The 19381-nt window shown below is 53.6% G+C and overlaps 5 protein-coding genes across 5 annotated transcripts; 2 read left to right on the forward strand and 3 right to left on the reverse strand.

The window, feature by feature from the left end:
- Positions 1 to 168: 168 nt before the first annotated feature.
- Positions 169 to 933, reverse strand: TRIREDRAFT_59372 (uncharacterized protein; the record flags this gene model as incomplete). Its single annotated transcript, XM_006964202.1, has 2 exons — positions 169 to 519; positions 601 to 933. 2 exons carry the CDS (start codon positions 931 to 933, stop codon positions 169 to 171), a joined length of 684 nt encoding a protein of 227 aa, XP_006964264.1.
- A 2253-nt stretch (positions 934 to 3186) lies between these two features.
- TRIREDRAFT_76696 (uncharacterized protein) lies at positions 3187 to 5266 on the reverse strand (the record flags this gene model as incomplete). The annotated part of the gene is made up of 2 exons (XM_006964203.1): positions 4536 to 5266; positions 3187 to 4430 (listed from the first exon to the last, which is right to left on the reverse strand). Exons 1-2 carry the CDS (start codon positions 5194 to 5196, stop codon positions 3187 to 3189), a joined length of 1905 nt encoding a protein of 634 aa, XP_006964265.1. The 5' UTR covers positions 5197 to 5266.
- A 1213-nt stretch (positions 5267 to 6479) lies between these two features.
- On the forward strand, positions 6480 to 7511 carry TRIREDRAFT_121146 (uncharacterized protein; the record flags this gene model as incomplete). Its single annotated transcript, XM_006964050.1, has 3 exons — positions 6480 to 6852; positions 7030 to 7273; positions 7334 to 7511. 3 exons carry the CDS (start codon positions 6480 to 6482, stop codon positions 7509 to 7511), a joined length of 795 nt encoding a protein of 264 aa, XP_006964112.1.
- A 791-nt stretch (positions 7512 to 8302) lies between these two features.
- TRIREDRAFT_76700 (glycoside hydrolase family 17) lies at positions 8303 to 10539 on the reverse strand (the record flags this gene model as incomplete). The annotated part of the gene is made up of 3 exons (XM_006964204.1): positions 10389 to 10539; positions 9820 to 10313; positions 8303 to 9534 (listed from the first exon to the last, which is right to left on the reverse strand). The coding sequence occupies exons 1-3, from the start codon at positions 10436 to 10438 to the stop codon at positions 8303 to 8305; spliced, it is 1776 nt and encodes a 591-aa protein (XP_006964266.1). The 5' UTR covers positions 10439 to 10539.
- A 6552-nt stretch (positions 10540 to 17091) lies between these two features.
- On the forward strand, positions 17092 to 19381 carry TRIREDRAFT_59546 (uncharacterized protein; the record flags this gene model as incomplete). The annotated part of the gene is made up of 3 exons (XM_006964051.1): positions 17092 to 17171; positions 17371 to 18158; positions 18303 to 19381. Coding segments are annotated over 3 exons (1947 nt in total), but the record flags the coding sequence as incomplete, so codon positions are not given.

Here is a 19381-nt window from a genome sequence, read left to right on the forward strand (position 1 = left end):
AATTCGGATAGACCGTCTTCACAAATGGTACTCTTCGACTACTTAGGCATATGCGAATAGACACTTTTCATAAGTCGTATACTACTAATCATACATATTCGAAGAGACATTCTTCAGATCTCGCAACTAATACATGGTTGTGAAAGGAAAAAACATGACCAAGTCCTTCTATTTGGTCGAAGGGTTGGGAGATACCGTGTTATCGGGAAACTTCCTGAACAGATCCGCGATATGATCAATCGGCGCAGCAAGCAGGCCCATGGCAGTCTCAAATGGCGGGTGCTCGCCGGCGCTGGGATGGCTGCGCGAGGTCACAAAGGCCTTGGTGCGGCCAAAGGACCTGGCCATGGACGCAGACTCGCCCTCCACCTCCTGGAGCTTCTGTTCTAGGGTCGGCAGGTCTCGCTCCTCCTCCTCCTTGATGTGCTCCGAGAGAGGGGCCCAGAGCTCCTTGAGCTTGCTGACGTAGTCTGGATCCGAGGGCTTTAGGTTTTGGAAGGTCTTGAGCATTTCCTTGACCTGTTTTGGTTCGAGTCATACTATCAGTAATCTTGTAGTCATGACGAATAATAGTATGCAGTGGTACAGCAGGCTACTCACAACGTGGTGGTCCTTTCGATCACTCTCGGCCATTTCTTTGCCCTTGCTCCCCAGATACTTTTCAAACGCAGGATACACAACCAGCTCCTCGCCGACAGAGTGACGAGCAAGCTCCCAGACGAACTGGTTGCCGTACCGCTCCTGGTAGTCATGATCGCCCTGGTTGTTGATCACCTCATTGTAGTACTGCTCCAGCTCGCGGTGGTCCTTCTTGATGGCCTCGGAAATGCTCGACATCTTGACGGCTTGGGCAAATGTTCGACGGGCGAAAGAGGGAGAACAATATCTACTGCACTGGCGCAACGTGAGAGGAGCAGTGCGCACACTTAACATTCTTTTGTGGAAGGGGCTTTGCGGAAGGTGAATGAGCGAGGATGAGGTGGGAATGGCGAGGAGAAGCTGAGACTGTGCACACTCATGCCATTATATACATATATACTTCATCTCGTCTTCAAGCATGCATCTCTTTGGAACACGATACACGATGCTCGTGTTATTCGGTCAACCAATGAGATGGAAGCCATTTGAAATGTTGATGCTGTCGTGACGTTATCGCATCGTAAACTTGACACCTTGACTATAAGACGGACTGTCTGGTCCGTCTCGAGTCTGGGAGAGAGTGATGACGCTTCGCAATGCTCATGACAATCAAGTCATTGCTAATGGAACATTGTAATCATGACCATCCACTGCAGCGGGTGCATGTCCTTTCGAGATCCCGCCCGAGGTTAGCTAGATCGGCGAGGGAGGAGAGGCGCATCTAGCTCACTTAGTCGACAATAGCTGAGTGGCGACAAGGAGAAGGGGGGGGAAATGGGGGAATCGGCGCGGTGGCGATCCGAGATCTAGCATCCGTGTAAGCTTGAAGCGTAGCTTCGACTGGGATCCCCCAGCTATTCCAAAGTGTGTGTGTCACGGTCATTGAACGACAAACAGGCAAGCCTTGGAGCCCTTGCTACTGCGACGGATTGTCGAGTGTTAACCATTGGCGACAAAGCACATGGGTGAATCAAGAGATGGGTTGGAAACAAAAGATTGCCAAACACGAAAATGTATTGTCTGTCTTCCTCAGCTACCAAATCCCACAACCACATGCCTGAGCCCATATGACCTGAGGCCTCAATAGATCCTCCCATGCCATCATCATTGCTTCGAGTTCTTCCGCCATAACAATAATCGCTGTTGAAACAAGAGGATATTCGACAAAATAATCGCAGTAAGGATACCGCTTAAGAATGTTGAATAATTGTGTTTCGCACCCATTCGGTTGCTGGTCCCGGCCGCCAGCGCCCCCAAGATTCTGTGATGAGGAGGCGGAGGAGCAAATTCTCACGCCAGGTCGTATCTCATAACCGCAGCAGGTCTCCAAGGCGAACAGCCTCTGGTCGACGGGAGTCGGAAGACATGGGGCGTTGGCAGAAGGAGAAACGAGAGCAGATGCCTGAAAGGGAGGACGTCAGCACCAATGCCATGAGAAAGCCGCTTCCCAAATACTCACCAGCCAAACCCAGAGCCACAGCTAAAGCAGTGGAGTGCTGGACCCCCTTTGATGTAAAAGTGACTGGTAAAGATGTTGATGGAAAAATGATGGATAAAGATAGAAATGTAAAGATGGTAGAAGAAGAAAAAAAAATAGGGATGATGTGAAGAAATGCAAATGTTGCTTTGCTGGCTGAGATATGGTGAACTCGGTATATTTCGATGCTGATGAACGACAAGAAGTCGAGGACGAGGACGAGGACGAGGATGAAGAAGAAGACGAAGACGACGGTTGAGATGGTGGTGATGGTGGCTGCGGCGGTGATGCTCGTGGCAGAGCAATTCACAGACTGAAGAGAATGAAGAAAAGAAGAGATTGAAAGAGGAGAATCGAGGAGAGGAGAGGGAATTTATAGTAAAATCCGGAGAGCTAGCGTTCAGTAAACAAGACACGAGGGAAAGCGTAGGGCAAGGCATCAACGGATACGGTAGAGAAGGTGTCTCGCTTGGGGAGTCAATCATCCGGCGGTGAAAGATCAAACAAGAGGGCTTCATCTCTCCACATGTGAGAGGAGAAGGCCAAAGGGTGAGACTTGCGAAGGCACAAGCCATGACGAGCATCAATTACGAGTTGCAACAGCCCAGGGAACCTCAAGGTCGAAGCGCAAGACACTCCAGAGTCAACAAGCAAGCAGTGACAGCTACATCGGGTAGAGACGCCCGAGTGTGCGCCCCTCCCCTTCATTAACTCCCATGACAAGTGTCAGGGCCGACAACGGGACACAACTCAACTTGCAAGTGGCAGCAGCAAGATGATTGCTCGTCCCCTGAGCGGGTAGTTTCTACAATTCGAACACGCTTGCCTGCCCAGGGACAGTTTGCCTCCTGACTGCGAGCAAGAAGTACGTCACGCCATGCTGGTACGGGCAGTCGCTTCAACACTTGCAATCTCCTCGAGGATATGTGCCCATAATTACAGTCCCAAGGGGAAGGCAACTCTAGGTATTTGATGCTGGAAGGAGAGTGGCATTCAGAATCCGATGCGCCTGGGTATTCACCAGTTTCGAAGCAAACACGCTTCAAAGAAAGACAGAGCCGCTCTCTACTCTATTTCTCGCCATACTGATATAAGCCTTCCTCTATCCCCTTGATCTGCAACGCCAATGCCCTCGAGTAGTACCGACACAGCGCTAGATTGCCCCCGTGATACCAGAACCCAGGATGTCCACTCTGCTGCCACAGACTGCGAAGCTCACCCCCCTGGCCGATCCCCCAGACATCCTGTGTCTTGTCTGCAACCGCGTCCCCAAACATCTGTCGTGTCTTCTCTCGCATGTTCCCGTACCCTGTTGCCAGGATGATCTCGTCTGCCTCTAGTTCAGTGCCATCTGCGAGGCGCAAGCCATGAGGCAGTATCTCGGCAACTTCCTGACCTGACTTGATCTTGATCTTGCCGTCGATGATGAGCTGAGAGGCCCCAACGTCGATGTAATATCCTCCACCCATCTGAAAGTACTTAAAGAAGAGGCCAGCTCCGCCTGGCCCAGAGTCCACATTGAACCCAGCGCGCTGGAGGCCCTCGAGAATGTCGCGGTCGTTTTCGGCCTGCCTTCGTGCAACGGAAATCTGGAGAGTCTTTAGCACAGCCATGGGGTTACTATGGATCATAAGATCAACGTCCTCCACAGGGGGCCCGTCCTCTGCGTAGGCGCGCAGAACAATGTCAGTGATGGATTTGGAGGTGGTGACAAAGGTGCTCGAGCGTTGAACCATTGTGACATCGTAGCCCTTTTCGACAAAGTCTTGCGCAATGTCGTGGGCCGAGTTGCATGATCCGACTATGACCGCCTTCTTGCCGCGGCTCTCCTCCCGAGCCCCTGGAAACTCTGAAGAGTGGCAGATGCGGTCCCCTTGGAATGTGTCCAGTCCCTTGATTTGTGGTACGTTCTTGAAGCCAGAATGGCCTGTTGCTTGGACAATGTGTCGTGGATGCAGGGTGCGAGTCTCTACCGAGCCATCTGCCAGTCGTCGGGCCACCTTTACAGACCAACTGCCCTTTGCGGCGTCCCAAGAAGCCTCCTCAAGTGTAGTGCTAGTCCACACATTGAGCTCGAGCAAGTTGACATAGGCTTCGAAGAACTGCGCCAGCTTGTCCTTTGGCGTGAAGACGGGCCAATGCGGTGGGAATGGGAGATACGGCATGTGGTCGTACCAGACAGGGTCGTGGAGGACCAGCTGATCGTATCGCTTCCTCCAACTGTCGCCGACGCTGGCATGTTGATCGATAATCAAGGCGTCGACGCCAATCATCTTGAGTCTGGCCGCTGCTGTCAGTCCTGATTGACCAGCACCTGCAAGATGTTAGCCGTGATGGATATGTAGTAGAAGCTCGTTTTGATTCCGTGACAGGATAATCCAGGGGTCTACTGGAGTAGAGAAAGGTTATCAGTGCTCACCTATGATCAACACGGCTGGATCAGCATCCCGATACTGGATCTCTTTCTCTCTCCTTTGGGCCCAGTTCTGCCGGCCTGGTTTCGCGCCGTGCTCAACTCCGTGCGGTCGTCTGTCATTGATTCGCTCTTCGTGACCGGTGAGCCCCTGAAGTGCTGTGTAGAGGGAGAAGAACTTCCAGGTTCCATTGTCGTTCACAAGCCGGGCCACGCCTACACCAAATCCAACAACCGTTGTGAACTTGACGAAGAATTGTATCCCAGTAACCTCGCCTTCTCCGTCGAGAGGCGCAACTCGAGGTGACCGCACGTCAGAGCTCGTGTCGAGAGCAACTTCCTTCAGGCGAAAGCCATCTTTGGACTGGGAACTCGTTTCCAACAGACCCTGAATAGCTTCGGGTCCTTGAGCTGTGCGAAACTCCCACGTCAGGGCCAAGTGGTCTCGCCAGAAGCCTTGATCGGCAAAGAGCCTCGAGGCTGCTGCGTAGTCTCCCTTGGCAAGTGCTTCATTCAACGCCAAGACCAATCTCTGGGCAGTCTGGTTGGGATCGAGATCTGCAGGCGGAGGAGACGCAGATTTGGGAAATTCGGCTGGGCGAATATTGATTGATCCAGGAGCTGAGCGCTCGCATGTCGGCAGCTGGCTGTGGAGCTGAGTAGCCATGGTGATGCCGAGGAGGACGAGGATGACGAGGCTGGAACTGCGAACCAGGCTGTACAAAGAGGAGAGAATCAGTCAGCTGAAATGAAATGGATGGATGCAAGTCGAGCTGTGAGCTTTATTGCGGGCAGCAATCTGGGCAGCAAGGCCAGCAGCAGAATGGACTTATAGCCGTCTGATCGAGAGGAGGTCTCCGCTCCGGCCTTGCAGGTATGACGACAGGTGTAAGCCAACAGAGTGAAGCAATTCGTCGTCTGAGACAGTTGCCGTGGGACTCACCGCCAAATTCTGCCATGTGATTGACTCGGCAGGTCAAGGTATGATTAGGCTGTTCAGGCATGGAAAGATTCGATTGGTTCTCTTGGGGATTTGGGGAGCTTTATTCTGGCTATTTTGTTGCTTGGAGATGGATGGCATGCGTTGGGGTAGCGTCGATCTGCCGAGCCACTGAGGAGAATGTGCGTATAACTACTACATACATGTAACCGTGAGAGGCAAGTCTGAGGGCTTGCGCAATACGACAGGAGATATTTACCTAGCTAAACAGAAGGTTCAAGAGCTCTAGCATATGGTTCAAGGAGCCACCAAAAGCAGGTCCTCCTTTGATTTGATATGGTCCCAGTGATTAGTATATGGGAGATATGAATATATACATGGGGCTGTAATCAGATTGGATTCCCTCAGTCAGTCTCAATCAGATCTGATTCCGTCAGTCAGATTCAATCAGATCTAATTCCTTCGGTCAGATTCAATCAGTTTCAATCAGGAATGTTTTACTTCATCATAAATTATCAGACCTGATTTACCCTATGTGTTTTGGTACCTTGACCTACTTTAGGCTTACTATAACATTACAAGTCTTCTTGAAATGTTAAAATAACAGCATCTCGAGGTGCAGCCGTCCGGTAGTCTGTGCATGGCCAACAGCACTATGCTACAGCGCCTCAGCGCCTAGAGCACCGCTATAAGCCTTTAGCGAGCGAAAACGGGCAGTGCGCAAGTTTGGCACGTGTATGCACGTGATTCGCACCCTGCGGGGCCAAGCGAGCCCGCCACAAAATCAAACCCACAAATCACAAACCCCAGACTCCCACATTCACCTCTTCACCAACCCGCGGCTTCGCAGCCTCATTCTTCTCCATTCACCCCAGCACCAGCGCCCTGCCTGTTGCCGTCTTCTTCTAGCAACCCTTCTACATAACCCCCCCCCCTGGACACCCTCTTTCTACCCCATCAGCCGGGGCCTCTATTCTACATACAACCCTTGACCTGCTAGCCTGACAACCATGGCGGACAACAATGACGGCTGGATCCAGGTGAAGCATGGCAAGTGGGCCAACCGTGTTCGATCCGCCAACGGCGAGGCGGCTAATGACCCTGGTGCCAACAAACCCCTGGCTGTCGACCCAGATGTCGTTGCCGAGCTCCAGAAGGAGTTCCAGGCGATCCAGGCCGACCTTGAGGCCTATTTCCCCGAGGCCGAGCTGCGTAAGATCTTTGCGGACCATATCCTCATTTTCCCCAACTATGTCCAGGACCCGGTTTCCAAGATTGTCTGCTTCGGCATTGGCTGCTTCGACCACCCTGAGGGCAACTGGCAGGCCAAGCGAACTTCCTACTGCCAGCTGGCGGCCCTGCTTGTGATTGCGGATGAAGTTTGTAAGATTAATGGCCCTCCTTCCCTGAGATTACCCTGCATACAAGCTGTTTTTGAATAAAACACTAGAAAAAAAAAAGAAGAAAAAAACACACACAATGACCTACATTCACTTCACTTCACTCTTCCTTGGCAATGGCAAACACCTGCTGACCTGGCAAATCTTGACCCGAATGCAGCGGAGAGCTTGGGCAGAGAGCCGTTCAAAATCATGTTCCAGGAGCCCGCCTTCAACGTCAACGATGTCGCCTTCATCGAGTCTCTTGGCCACACCGTGGTGGAGTCTCCCGAGGGCCTCGAGCACATCGAGCCCGACACGCTCTTCTACGGCCCTCACCTGTACTACGATCTGTACGCCGAGGCCCTCAAGGGCGAGCTGCCGTCCATTTACGTGGGCTCGAGCGCTGACGCCTGGGACTTGAAGTATGCCTTTCTCCCCATCTTGCTTCCCATGATTCCTACCTAGATCCTTGTGCTAACCAGTTTCTTGCCTAAAAGTACCCATCTCCTGCCAGATGAGTTTCCAACCATGGTTGCCCCCCTGAAGAAGATCTTTGAGGAGTACAAGCAATTCAAGTTCCCCGAGGTCGAGGGCGGCGTCGCCTTCCATGGAACCTACATTTGTCTCCGTCCACCTCTGGCTCATCAGCGGGCTGTCTAGGGAGCTGACCTCTGCAAGATGTTCAGACACACTGAGAGATGGGTTCAGAAATGAGAGATGGGTTTAAGCATTGGGCGCACAAGGAATGGAGTTTGTTACCCTAGTCGGTTTCAGTTACTGTGATCAGGTTCAACGATACGCAAGTTCTCTAGTAAAGAGAAATAACATTGAAAAAATCGGTTTTCACCATCTTCCATCAGATCGAGCGAGTCCTTTTAATTGGGTTCGACTAGGTCGTGTCACTTCTCATCGGGTGTCAATTCCGTGATCGGCTTCAATTATGTTTATTAAATCGTATAGGTATGAGCACTTATGCATGCTTGATCCTCAAACGCCTCATGTGATGTGCCTCTTCGCAGCGAAAACAGAAAACAAGACGCAAGCGCAGAAAGCGCAGGGTAAGTGACGATAGCCTCTTCCGTATGTTCGTCTCGCCAGATCCATCATCTAGCATAAATATAGGGCAGTAAGGTAAAAGAAAAAAAAAGAAAAAAAGGAGAAACAATAGGTGACAAAACAGCACGCGATTAGCGATAGACAGTGAAGAACCATAAACAGGGATCAAAAGACTCGAGGCCTGTAGCTCCCGGGGGGAAATAAAGGGGATGCTGCTGCTGCTGCTGCTGCAGCAGCAGGGTGGGTGGAAGAGGGTTGCCGCGAGTAGATATGTATGAAACAACAGCACAGAACATCGTTTCGCTTTCCATCATGCCTCATCAACCCGTAAATCACAAGACCAAAGGAAACAAAATGGAGTATATACATACAATAAGGACCTGCCGCGGGCGGCCTCAAGAAACAGTCTTGCCGCCGCAGTCGGGAATCTTGACTCCGTCCTTGAGCTTCCGGTTGGCGTCCATCAGGCCCCATTTGTCCTCCCACTCCTTGCCCTTGGTGTTGTATATGACCTTCCACGGCTCGTCAAAGGCCTCGAACCAAAAGTAGTTGGTGCCGTTCTCCAGCGCCTGGCACACCCAGTCGTTCATAAAGGTGTTGAGCTCGTCGATGCCCGCCACGGCAGGATCCGGGCACGTCGACGGGCCTCCGCAGTCTTTGCCGCCCCCCGTCGGCCAGCCCGTCTCGGAGATGATGTTCTTGGACTTGTCCTTCTTCCAAAAGGGGCCGTCGTGCTCGCTCCAGAAGCTGTACGTCCAGGCGGCCGCCTCGCTTGCCTTTGTTCCGCTAAAAAAGGGGTGCACGTTGGCCATGATGTAGTCGCTGTCGTCGGCAAGAGCCTGCGTCCAGTCGTCTCCCAGGTCGGACGTAGCGACGGGGAGGCTGAGCTTCTTCTTGGTGAGGTTGGTGCGCACGTCGTCGAGCAGCTCGCCCAGGCTGGCGACGGTGAACTGCTGGCGGAAGAGCACCTCGTTGGCAACAATAATGCCCTCGAAGGGATCGTCGCCGTACTGGTCGAGGATGTTCCACATCTCCTCGAGCTGGCGGGCGTTGGTCGTGGCGTTGTTGTCCTGCCAGACGCCCAGCCAGACCTTGATGTCGCTGGTCATCTGGAGCTGCGAGATGGCGTGGAGGACCATCTGCGTCTGGTTGCAGTCGGTGCCGTAGAGGCGGATCTTGTTGGTGAGCTGGCTGAGAACGGCCACGTCGCGGGTGATGTTGTTCTGAGAAGGGGGGTTGTCCAGGCAGTCGGGATACTGCGTGTTGAGGGGGGTGTAGTCGACGCCGGGGAAGACCTTGTGCAGGTCCGGGTTGTTGAGCAGGTCTTTGATTTCCTGGCTGTTGATGTCGAGGTCGCCCTCGTCGTCGTCCGAGTTTCCGCTTCCGCTGCCTCCGCCGCTTCCACTGCCGCTACCGCCCTTGGAACCGCCGCTGCCGCTGCTAGACTTGCTGCCGTGGCTGTTGGCGACTCGGCTGCCGACAACGCCGCCAACAACAGCGCCGACGATGATGACGACGAGGAGGATGGAGATGATCCAGCGCCACTTCTTGCTCTTGGACGTTTGCTGGGCCATCCAGGCCGACTTTTCCTCGGTGCTACCGTTGTCAAAGAATATGCCTCCTCCACCTGCACCTGCAGCTCCGCCTCCCCCCCCTTCGCCTCCACCTTCACCAGCATTTGTTTCCGTTGTTGTTGTTGCTGCTTTAGCTAGGTGGGCGCGTCAGCGTCGTTCACGTCATTTGTATCAGTTGGACAACAAAGACGGATATACAACATAAGGCTTGATCGAGCATCAAGTAGAAAGTCATGAGTGGAGCTGGGTAATTCAACGGTCAAGGGGTCAAGGGGTCAAGGGACCAAGGGCATAGGAGACAGAAAGAAGAACACGGAAATCATGACAGATATACTCACCACTGCGTCCCAGGGCGCTCTTGATGGCGCCAGCAGCTCCCACTCCTCCCACCGCCACGGCCGCCACGGCAGCAGCTCCCTTGGCTGCTCGGTCCGAGTTGGAGGCGCTCAGCATCGAGTTGCGCTGGCTGCGTCGCGAATAGTCCAGCCCGTCGTCGCCGTCATCCACAATCTCGTTAGGGTTGACCATGCCCAGCATCGGGTTGCTGTTCCGCGAGTTGGCCGCATACATGGCCGGGTAGTAGTCGTCGGCATAGGGATCGCGCGTGCTGCGGGAGGGCGAGCGCGAGCTGGCGGCGGCGGCCGTCGGCATGCCCAGGGGGTTGAAGGCGGCTCGCGAGCCTCGTTCGCCGTCTGGATGATAGTCGTAGCCGCCCTGATAGTGCGAGGGGGGAGGCGGCAGTCCGCCGTGGGCCGCCTGCATGCCGCTCTCTCGGGCGTTGCGCTCTGCTACACCGTAGGCGATGCCGGCCATTCCTCCAGAGGCCATGTCGCTGAAGTTGTCAGCGCCAGGGGTCACGATGTTTTGGGAATCTCGGCGGGAGTTGGTTCTGTTCGGTTGCGCATACCCGTCATTGCGTGCTCCGCCCCCGGCAAAGTAGCCGCTGTCACTCTGCATGCGGTTTTGATTCTGTTGATGCTGTGGCGGCGGAGGAGCGTCGTCACGATAGTCGTGGTCGTAGCCTTGGTCGTAGCCATAGCTCTGATTCTGGTCGTAGCCGTGGTCGTAGCCCTGGCTTTGATCATAGTCGTGGTTCTGGCCCTGGTGCTGGGGAACCGGGGGCGGCTGGTGCTGGTCGTGATACTCGTGCGGCGAGTAGACGTGGCTGTCGGGAGAAGCTCCTCGTTGCGACTGCGTTCCGTAGCCATCCAGAGGCTCTCTCTCGGTAGAGTCGCCGTGGTCACCGTAGCGCTGCATGACGGGCTTCGGCCTGAGGCTACACAGAACGTCAGTGGACTCGTGGTTTTTTGGCTGGCGACTCAATCGAAGAGAGAAGCCGCAGGTTGGCCCAGGTTTGCGCTGCAATTGCCCGCAGCGACGGGGCTTGGATCGAATTCCCTCCGGGGGATCGATCTGTTTATTAGGAAGAAAAAGACGACTTACTGGCGGGCCAACAACGCCGATCGATGAATGGATCAAAGAAAAACACAACAACTAGTCGACAGGGGTCCGCAGAAAGCAGCGGCGCAGGATCATACAGTTCCAAGGCGCATGCGGATAGGCAGAGCCGAGAGCTGCAATCTGCAAGACCTGAGACAGAAGCAGAAAAGAACTGAAGAGGCCGGCCCTTGCTTGAGGGGGTTGGGGAACTCGGGTAGATATCGAGAACGATGACGACGAGACCTGGTAAACGCAAGGCTGGGAGGCGGTTGAAGAATTCGCAGGACTGTTCGTGAAAGCGAGTGACTCTCTCGTGCTCCTCTGCCTTTTTTGCCTCCTTATTGAGCTGACACTTTGGCGCTCGTATCGTCAGTTTAGTGTCGAGACACCGAGAGAGAGAGAGAGACGCTGGATGGAACACGAGGGAAGGCAATGCGAAGACGGGAAGACACACCAGCAGCGGGAAGCACCAGGACAGCTGCCGACGCTCGCTCTCTTCTTGTCTCCCACCTCAATGCAATGACAGGTCCGAGAGGGGAGAGAGATGGAGTCGAAGAGAGCGAGAGGATCAGCTCACGATGTGTCGCAAGTCGGAAAATCGGGATCACGGCAAATTGCGTTACTCGTCATTGACCAGACAAGGTACTGTAGAAGCCCATCGACCTCAGAAGCTAAAGTAGGCACCGTCAGCCCCCCCTCGTAAGAACCGCGTGGCTTCAGCACAACAACCCGCTGTAGCTGAGCGCCTCTGCCACCGAAATTGACGAGGCAATGGAGCAGAATGCCACTATGGCGGCGGCTGAGGCCCTTTCTCCCCCCCCCCCCCCCCCCCCTAACCGGCTGCCACTAACTCCCAATGGCGCAGGTCGCCCGTCTGAGCTGCTAACTGAGAGTGGCTATAGCGTCACTTTTTGGAGACGCGGAAGCACGATGATGACTTGGAGATGATTGTGGCTGCCAGGGGGTGGAAATCCGGGAACCTGATGGATGGACGAGACACGAGATTCGTGCTGCGCTATGATCCGGACGTGTTCTAGTTGTTCCTATGAATTTTGCATAATAAATTGACATTTAGACGATAATCTCCAGCCATTTTCATCCACCGCAGCCCTCTTTTCGAGGCTCCTGGGCTGTTGGTCGAGGTGCGAAAATCAAAGCCGATTGCTGCCAAGTTTGGTGCTGTCTGGTCTAGGTCTGTGTGGGTCACTCCAGCGTCTCTCATCTCATCTCCCCAGGTTTTCTTTCTTTCTGCTTCTTTTCATTCCTCGTATGGCTCATCTCAGCATTCGTATTGCGAACAGCCCAGTAAGCGCGGGAGTTGGGGCCATTCTGTCACCGTTGACTTGCCAACTTTCTGGACACGATCTGCTCGGGAGTCGCTCGGACGGATCATGAAGATTCGAGTGATGCCCGCAAACCAAAGTATAATCTTGCGCATTACGAGCACGTCTGTCAGCACCTTGTGCGGTACGTCGTCGACACTGAGAATGAGTTTTCTGCCTTTCGAGAGACGACAAGAGCTGCGCCATTGTCTTATTTGCCCTTCTCGCCAGGACCAACCATGGCCATTGATCTCGGACGCTCTCCGACCCCTCACTCGGTGGCAGCCTGCAACAACTGCATGTAACAAGATTGTGCAGTGCCGGTTGAAGCGGTTCTGCGCGAGTGCTACTTGTGATCGGGAACCCTGGCAGGGATACAACGAACTTGACTGTTGGAGCATTTCTCGGAGCAGGACTTGCCAAAGAACGAATATACGTGAAGCAACACACACCATCAATGGCGGACCCCAAGAACTTGGACACAGCTTTCAGGTGAGATACCCATCGCCATACGCCGTATATACAAAAATGCAATCGTCAACAGACATCAAATGCCTCCAACATGTCGAATCAGACAGTCTCTCACGGCGAACCGGGAATAACATACTGCTATGAATTGCCCCAAACACCTTCAAGATCGATCATACATACGAAGCACGGCACGCATGATAAAGATGAAACACAACAAACCCACCCAGATGCATGAGACACTATGACATCCACCACAGACTCTTCTAGTGTTGCTGCCAAAGTCCCACCACTTTCCGCTCGCTTGCGTCTGCTTGTACCCGAGATCTTCGATGCCTGTCCTGCATTGTTCTTTTTTGTTGAAGACAGCGATTCTTTGGTCTGACGCAAACCAACTGGAAGCTCCCTGCAGCTCGTCAGAAGCGGCTCGCTCAAGAGGGCGAGCTTCGAACGAATGGCGCATCAGCAACCACACAGGATCGGATCAGCCCCTGCCTTGGACGAAGCAGCGAGTGCAGCAAAGCGACGTGGCTACCGCCAATCAACAAGAAAATCACCCCCGCCAGATGCAAGTGCCCGCACCTAACGGAGAGGGCTTGACTGACCCCAGCAGAGCCGAGGCTGCTACGATAAACATATAGCTGCCAGGTCGCGATCCCCGGCCTGGCGGTATGTGGACAGGCCCGGCCCTAGTGTCCATCGCTTGGTTGGGGACATTGTCATTCTCATGCGAGGCCCTCGATTTCCACACATCAACTGTTCCATTTCCACACATCTTCCACCAAAAATTGGTCTCCATAAAGTAACCATTAAGCCAAGAGACAAACTGTGTGTCATACAAATTTTCAGGTCAGGATAAGGGAAGGTCAAGAATACTATAATCTATGCAGAATACGCTATGGCTTTGCATGTCACTACTACAGGCTGTAAATGGAAGTGTTAGGTCTATTTCGGCAAGGCGGCTGACAGTTTGTATTATGAAGATGATGCTACTGTGGGTTTTTTACTGCAAAAAGATGTGTGGAAATGGAACAGTTGATGTGTGGAAATCGAGAGGCTCTTCTCATGCGGTTAACCGATGCCGCTTTGGTCTTGCTGTCAAATTCTTTGCTCGGCTCGATTCGTTGCCCTGCATGCGTTGTCCATCACGCCCTCGGCGTAGGCCGCGGCGTCCCTGTTAAAGAATTGACGTGACAAAATCTGCTTTACCAACTTGATCAAGAACAACATCCATTCTTGGCCAGTGCTATTGGGAGTACTACTACTAGTAGTTTGGAGCCTCTGGCGCAAACGAGACAGCCATGCCTCACTTGTTCTATTCCTAGCAGATGCCGCTCAGGGAGGCGACAAAGATCCTGACTGCGTGTAGTTTCGTCGGTTCCAGATAGTGGGATATACTGACATTAGCCATTTCGCTGCAAGGGACATCTCTATTACGGACAGGGGTATAGGGCATGCATCGGAAGCGCGCCAGAAGCTGCCAAAGGGATTCAGCCCGAGGCTGCTTGGTAGCTGTGGCGTCCTTCTCTTTGGGCCTTCTGTATCAGCTTCATACTCAAAGCCGATCGTGAACGATATCCCGGCGAAGCAGAGAAAGAGATGAGACGAGACGGCACGCCAAGTCGTGAGCTTGAGACCCCTCCACAGGTCTCTTGAGTACCAGCGTGGCGCATTATATCCCGAACGGCTGGACTGGATATCGACATCCCCTTGTCTTCCATTGTTCCAATTGGGTTCATCATTGCCTACGAGAGTGAAAAATCCTGTCAGCGGGCCCCAGGGCTACACATACACACACATTATTCTGTTCCACTCTACCAGCAGGTATTTCATCAGCATGGCCGGAATCCCCGAGTCGAATCAAGATTTTGGCGGCGTCTGTGGTGACCTTATTGTACGCACGATGTAACCAACGCCCAGCTTGGTGACAAAAAGGTCTCAGAGGAGCTTCTTGCAGGATCCTTCGGCATTTAAACACCCTGCCTTCGGCTTTTCATCAACACCATGTCAGGCCCCATACACGCACACACTCTTCCTCTCGGATCCCATAGCATTTCTCAGATGCTATTTAGATATGGCTCGCTCTTTTCTCTTGCTTTCTTGTTTGTTTCATGTCTGCCGTCAGCTCCGTGCTCTGCTCATACAGTCTTCGTAGATCGTGATCTCCTGCAGTAGGCGGACTTTCTTGTGCCTTGTCACAGTAGTTTGTCCGGTTGGGATTATGGTGAGGAGCGGGAGACCAGAGATACTAAGTAGGCCAGTCAAAATACCTACCTTACCTAGTATTTTGCAGCCACGTGAAACCGGTGGTACTCTCGAAGCACGTGCAAGCAGCTGAGAGCAGCGCAAGATCAAGCCAATGGACATTTCTCTGCTTGCCTTGACGTGATCTTCTAAGCAACTATGCATCCTGTCCGGCTCCCCCGAGAAACAAATTCGAGGCTCTGCCCCTTGAAGACGCTGATCTGATTCCACCAAGGGCAACCTATAGATTTCTCTCCGCAAGACTATCGACGGGAATGCAGGATATCAGCTAGCTCGGGCAGATTACAGACGTTCCTAATCCCAACGGGGCAGACTGAGCTGCTTCAGCATCCGCTTGACCCTCCGCTTGCCTGCGTTTGGCCGTCCCTGAGCCTTGAAGAACGCAAGATGGATGGGAGGATGGAGCCGATTAGTTCACAGGTGGCTTGATGCTCTAGTATTAGCAAGGGGGAGAGGCTTCACTAAGTGGTTGACAGACAGTGTCCGGCTCCAAGACAGTTGCCCGACGGCGCATTTTGGAATTGGACCGCAGCGCCACTTTGCACGTTTTTTTCTTCTCCTCCGAGACATGTCAGTGACGCACAACGGGGCCACTTGTCGTGTTTGGTGCTGTTTCGACTACCAGAACATCGAATTACGACCTGTGAAAGACCCCAAGCAGAGACGTCTCTGTGATGCTTGCAAGATGCCGCGGTTCCATCTTCTTTTTCTGTTCCCTCGGGAGAAGGGGATACAGAATCGGCGAGTCAGAACAGTCAAGAAACATACCTACATACATGAAAAGGCAAAGTACCTAGTCACATCATCACCGTAGTCACCAAGACACCACAGATGTTTCAGACAGAATGGAGCATCCGGCAAACCGGGCTATCAAGGCCGAGAGACGCCTTTCTGAATCTTGCTCCATCTCGCCCCGATCCCACGCCGTCTCCAACCTCCATCTTGGAACTGATAACGGCCGCAATGTGCGAGCCTAGGCAGGGACAGATGGGGTTCCGCATCCCCCAGCTTAATCATCCCTGCCAGGCTCCGGTTTGCCTTTTCCGACTCAACATCCTTGTTCGGAGTGTGGGATAGCGGCGGCATGGCATCTTGCTTTCAACTGCCCCCCCCCCCCCCCCCCCCCTAGCTCTTCAATATTTGCCTACGGGATACCAGGCAGACCATTCTTATTTCTGCCTTGTTGCTCTCGTCTTTTGCTCTTCGATATTTCTGTCATCTTCTTACCGCCCGACGTCGCCTTTCTTCCCTGGTGTCGAGGCGAGTACAAATGTACCGAACGTCTCGTGGGATCCGATCCTGGTCTGGTTAATTCTCCCACCCTCAGATTCCTCTCTGGCTTGCGCTATATTCCGATCTTATTTCCAGTTCTCAAAGCGCCACTTCCCGAAGTGGCCATCAGAAGCCAAAGGGCCCCGTCGTGGACCTACAGAATCCTCCTTGGGTGGCTAAAAGCACAGACGAGTCCTGAGCTAAGAACCGGGCAACAGCGTGGTTTTTGCTCTCTTTTTTCCCCCTTCGGCCCTCTGCGCGCTTCGCGTCTGCGGCGACAATTGCGATTCCTAGCGGCCAAAAGACACAAACCGAATTTGAGGAGAGAACGCAGAGAGGATGAAATGAGACAACGATAGCCAGAATCGCCGAGCGAGGGATCGAGACAGCTACTACATCTGCCATTGTTACCCAGTGTCTGCCGGAAGCAAGCTTGGTCGAAGCAGAGGCGTCAAGGCGCCAATCCCGGCACGACCTCCGTTAAACCGAACTGCTCGTCCCCAGAGCTGCTGACCAGCATCAGACGCAACACAAAGACCGACAACGGCCTCGCTGATGCACGAAGCGTCCCGTAAGCGAAGAGCATCGCGTCGACAGCATGGAGATTCAATTCACCTTGCCGATCGTCAAGGGCAGCGGTTCATCCAGGTGAGTCTGCGAGATGCCGCCTGCTTTGGGCGAGAACCAACATTGGTCGAACAATGTCGTGCCTGGCCTTGTCAAGCACCCAAATCTCGGGTATACATACCAGGATTCTGACAAAGGAGTCTTTTGAACAACAGCCGCTCAGCACGTTCAGCTCAGCCACATGAGGAGCCTGCGTCAACTGGACAGCCCAGAATACATCGCTTTGCCCTAGACTCCAGAGCAAGACATACTCGACGCAGCTCAACTCGTGCCCGTACTGGCTGTCTCACATGTATGTTTACGACTGGAAACCGAGCCCAAATATAACGTCTCTTGCTAACCAGCTGTGATGGCGACATCTAGGCAAGTAAGTCGTCTCAAGCTCAAGGATTGGCTCCCTGCGTCTGCATCGCGTCCTCCACATCCTCTCTGTGTACTTGCAACTCGGATACGCTACCCTGGCACATCGGACTAAGCTCTCTTGTTCTCTCCCAGAAAACGACATGTCAAGTGCGACGAGACTCGACCGGCGTGCCTCAACTGCATGAAGTGGCGCGGCTACTGTGACTCCTACTCCGACAACACCTCTTCCGCCTCCTCTTCGCAACAACCTCAATCTCGCCCCTTACCGTCCAAGGGCAAGCTTATACACTCCAAAAAGGCACCTTTGATCATCATCGAACCCTCTGTCAACACCATCCGCTTCGCCAACAATGACCAGCGAGACTACTTTGTCGAATGGTCGCAACTCTCCGTCACCTTTCTAGGGGGCTTCATCGACCAGACTCGTCTTTGGACAGCCACGATGCCGCAGGTTACGCTTGAAGAAAACACGCTACGATACGGAGCCATGGCCGTGGGAGCTCTACGAAAGGCGTACCAAGTCCATGGGTCAGAATTTGGGCTCGACACCAGCAGCAATCGACACTATCTCAACGCCGTCGCCTACTATTGCGAAGCACTGCGTATGCAGTCAGAGATGAAGCCTACGAGAGAGGGCATGAGAACCGCTCTGCTATCTTCCCTGCTCTTCATCTGCTTCGAGACCCAAAGAGGAAACGTACCGGCCGCTCTGAAGCACATAACTCACGGCTTCTCGATGCTCAACGAACTCGCCAACTGCACCGACAAAGCTCCAGATCTTGTCAGAATTGCTCCCGCGCCACCAGCCTTGGTGCAGGACATTTTGGACTGCTACAAGCCTCTGGAGCTGCAGTCACGCTCCTTCATGGGGTCATACAGAAAGGCCTTCTTCCCACCACCACAACCTCCCCAGCTTACAGGTCAACAATCTGCATCTCCAACCCCCTCAGCATCCTCGCCATCCTCGTTGGCTTCTCCTTCCTCGGTACCACCACCACATCAATTGCGTCAGCAATACCAGGTGTCAATGGACTACTCAGGCACAAAGCTTCCCTCAGCATCAGCGGCCCCGAGCCCCCCAAACCAGCCCGAAACGCCCCCCATGCTGTCTCCTCAGAGCCCTCAGGTGCAAATAACCGGCTTACCGAGCCCCCAGAGCCAGAGTGACCCATGGTCACCTCGTGCCCCTCCTCCTAGTCCTCGACGACCTCCGGGGATAATCCCATTCACAAAGCATTCCCCGTACTTTCGACCTAAGCTCACCAGAATCTCGTCGTTAGACGATATGCCACGTCACTTCACTTCCTGGGACGAGATGCGAGACTATTGGGGGCTGGTACAGCGGCAGATGGTCCGCCACGTTCCGATGCTCACCAAGGTGACGGCAGATCTTGCACTTCACAAGACTACCGACCCGGATGAGTTGGACCGAAAGTTTGCAAGCCTCAAAACCAACGCAGTCTTGTCCAAATTCATCGCAGAGTCTCGGTACTGGCTGCAACGCTGGACTGAGGCCTACGAACCCATGTATCAAGCCGTGCTCCGCGACGCCGAGACAGACCGAGCCCGATATCTACAGGCCATGAGCATCCGAATCGAGTATCTCATCCTCTACATATATACTACCGTCCCACGATACTCCAGCCTCATCACCGTCAAGGGCCTCACGCCACAATATCGCGAAATCAACGCTCTCGCAGAGATGCTGCTCAAGTCCCGGCCCAACTGCGGCTTTGCCATGGACGCAGGGTGGACCTGGCCTCTGTTTGTCGTCTCCTTCGGCTGCCGTGACCGAGCCGTGAGAGAAGATGCGATCCGAATCCTGGGCCAGTATCCCATCCGCAACGCATTGAGAGACAGCAGAATCTTTAGAGCCATTGCCATTAAGAACAACGAGACGGAAATCACAAACGCCGTCGAGGGTGACGAGAACGAGCAGTGGATGCGCCTCAGACGGCGTGAACTCGTCTTTGAAGACTTTGGCTCCAGCATCATCTTCCGTTTCGTACAAAAGAATCCTGTAACCGGGGACTGGGAGCTGGTGGAGGAGGCGTCGGACTGGAATGTCAGACCTGATGGTCGACTGAATTGGAAGAGACAGCCAATCTCTGAATCAGAGTCGATCCTCTCCGGTGTATGCTGA

This window comes from Trichoderma reesei (assembly GCF_000167675.1).
Source record: "Trichoderma reesei QM6a unplaced genomic scaffold TRIREscaffold_6, whole genome shotgun sequence".
In the NCBI taxonomy this organism is placed as follows: Eukaryota; Fungi; Ascomycota; class Sordariomycetes; order Hypocreales; family Hypocreaceae; genus Trichoderma; species Trichoderma reesei.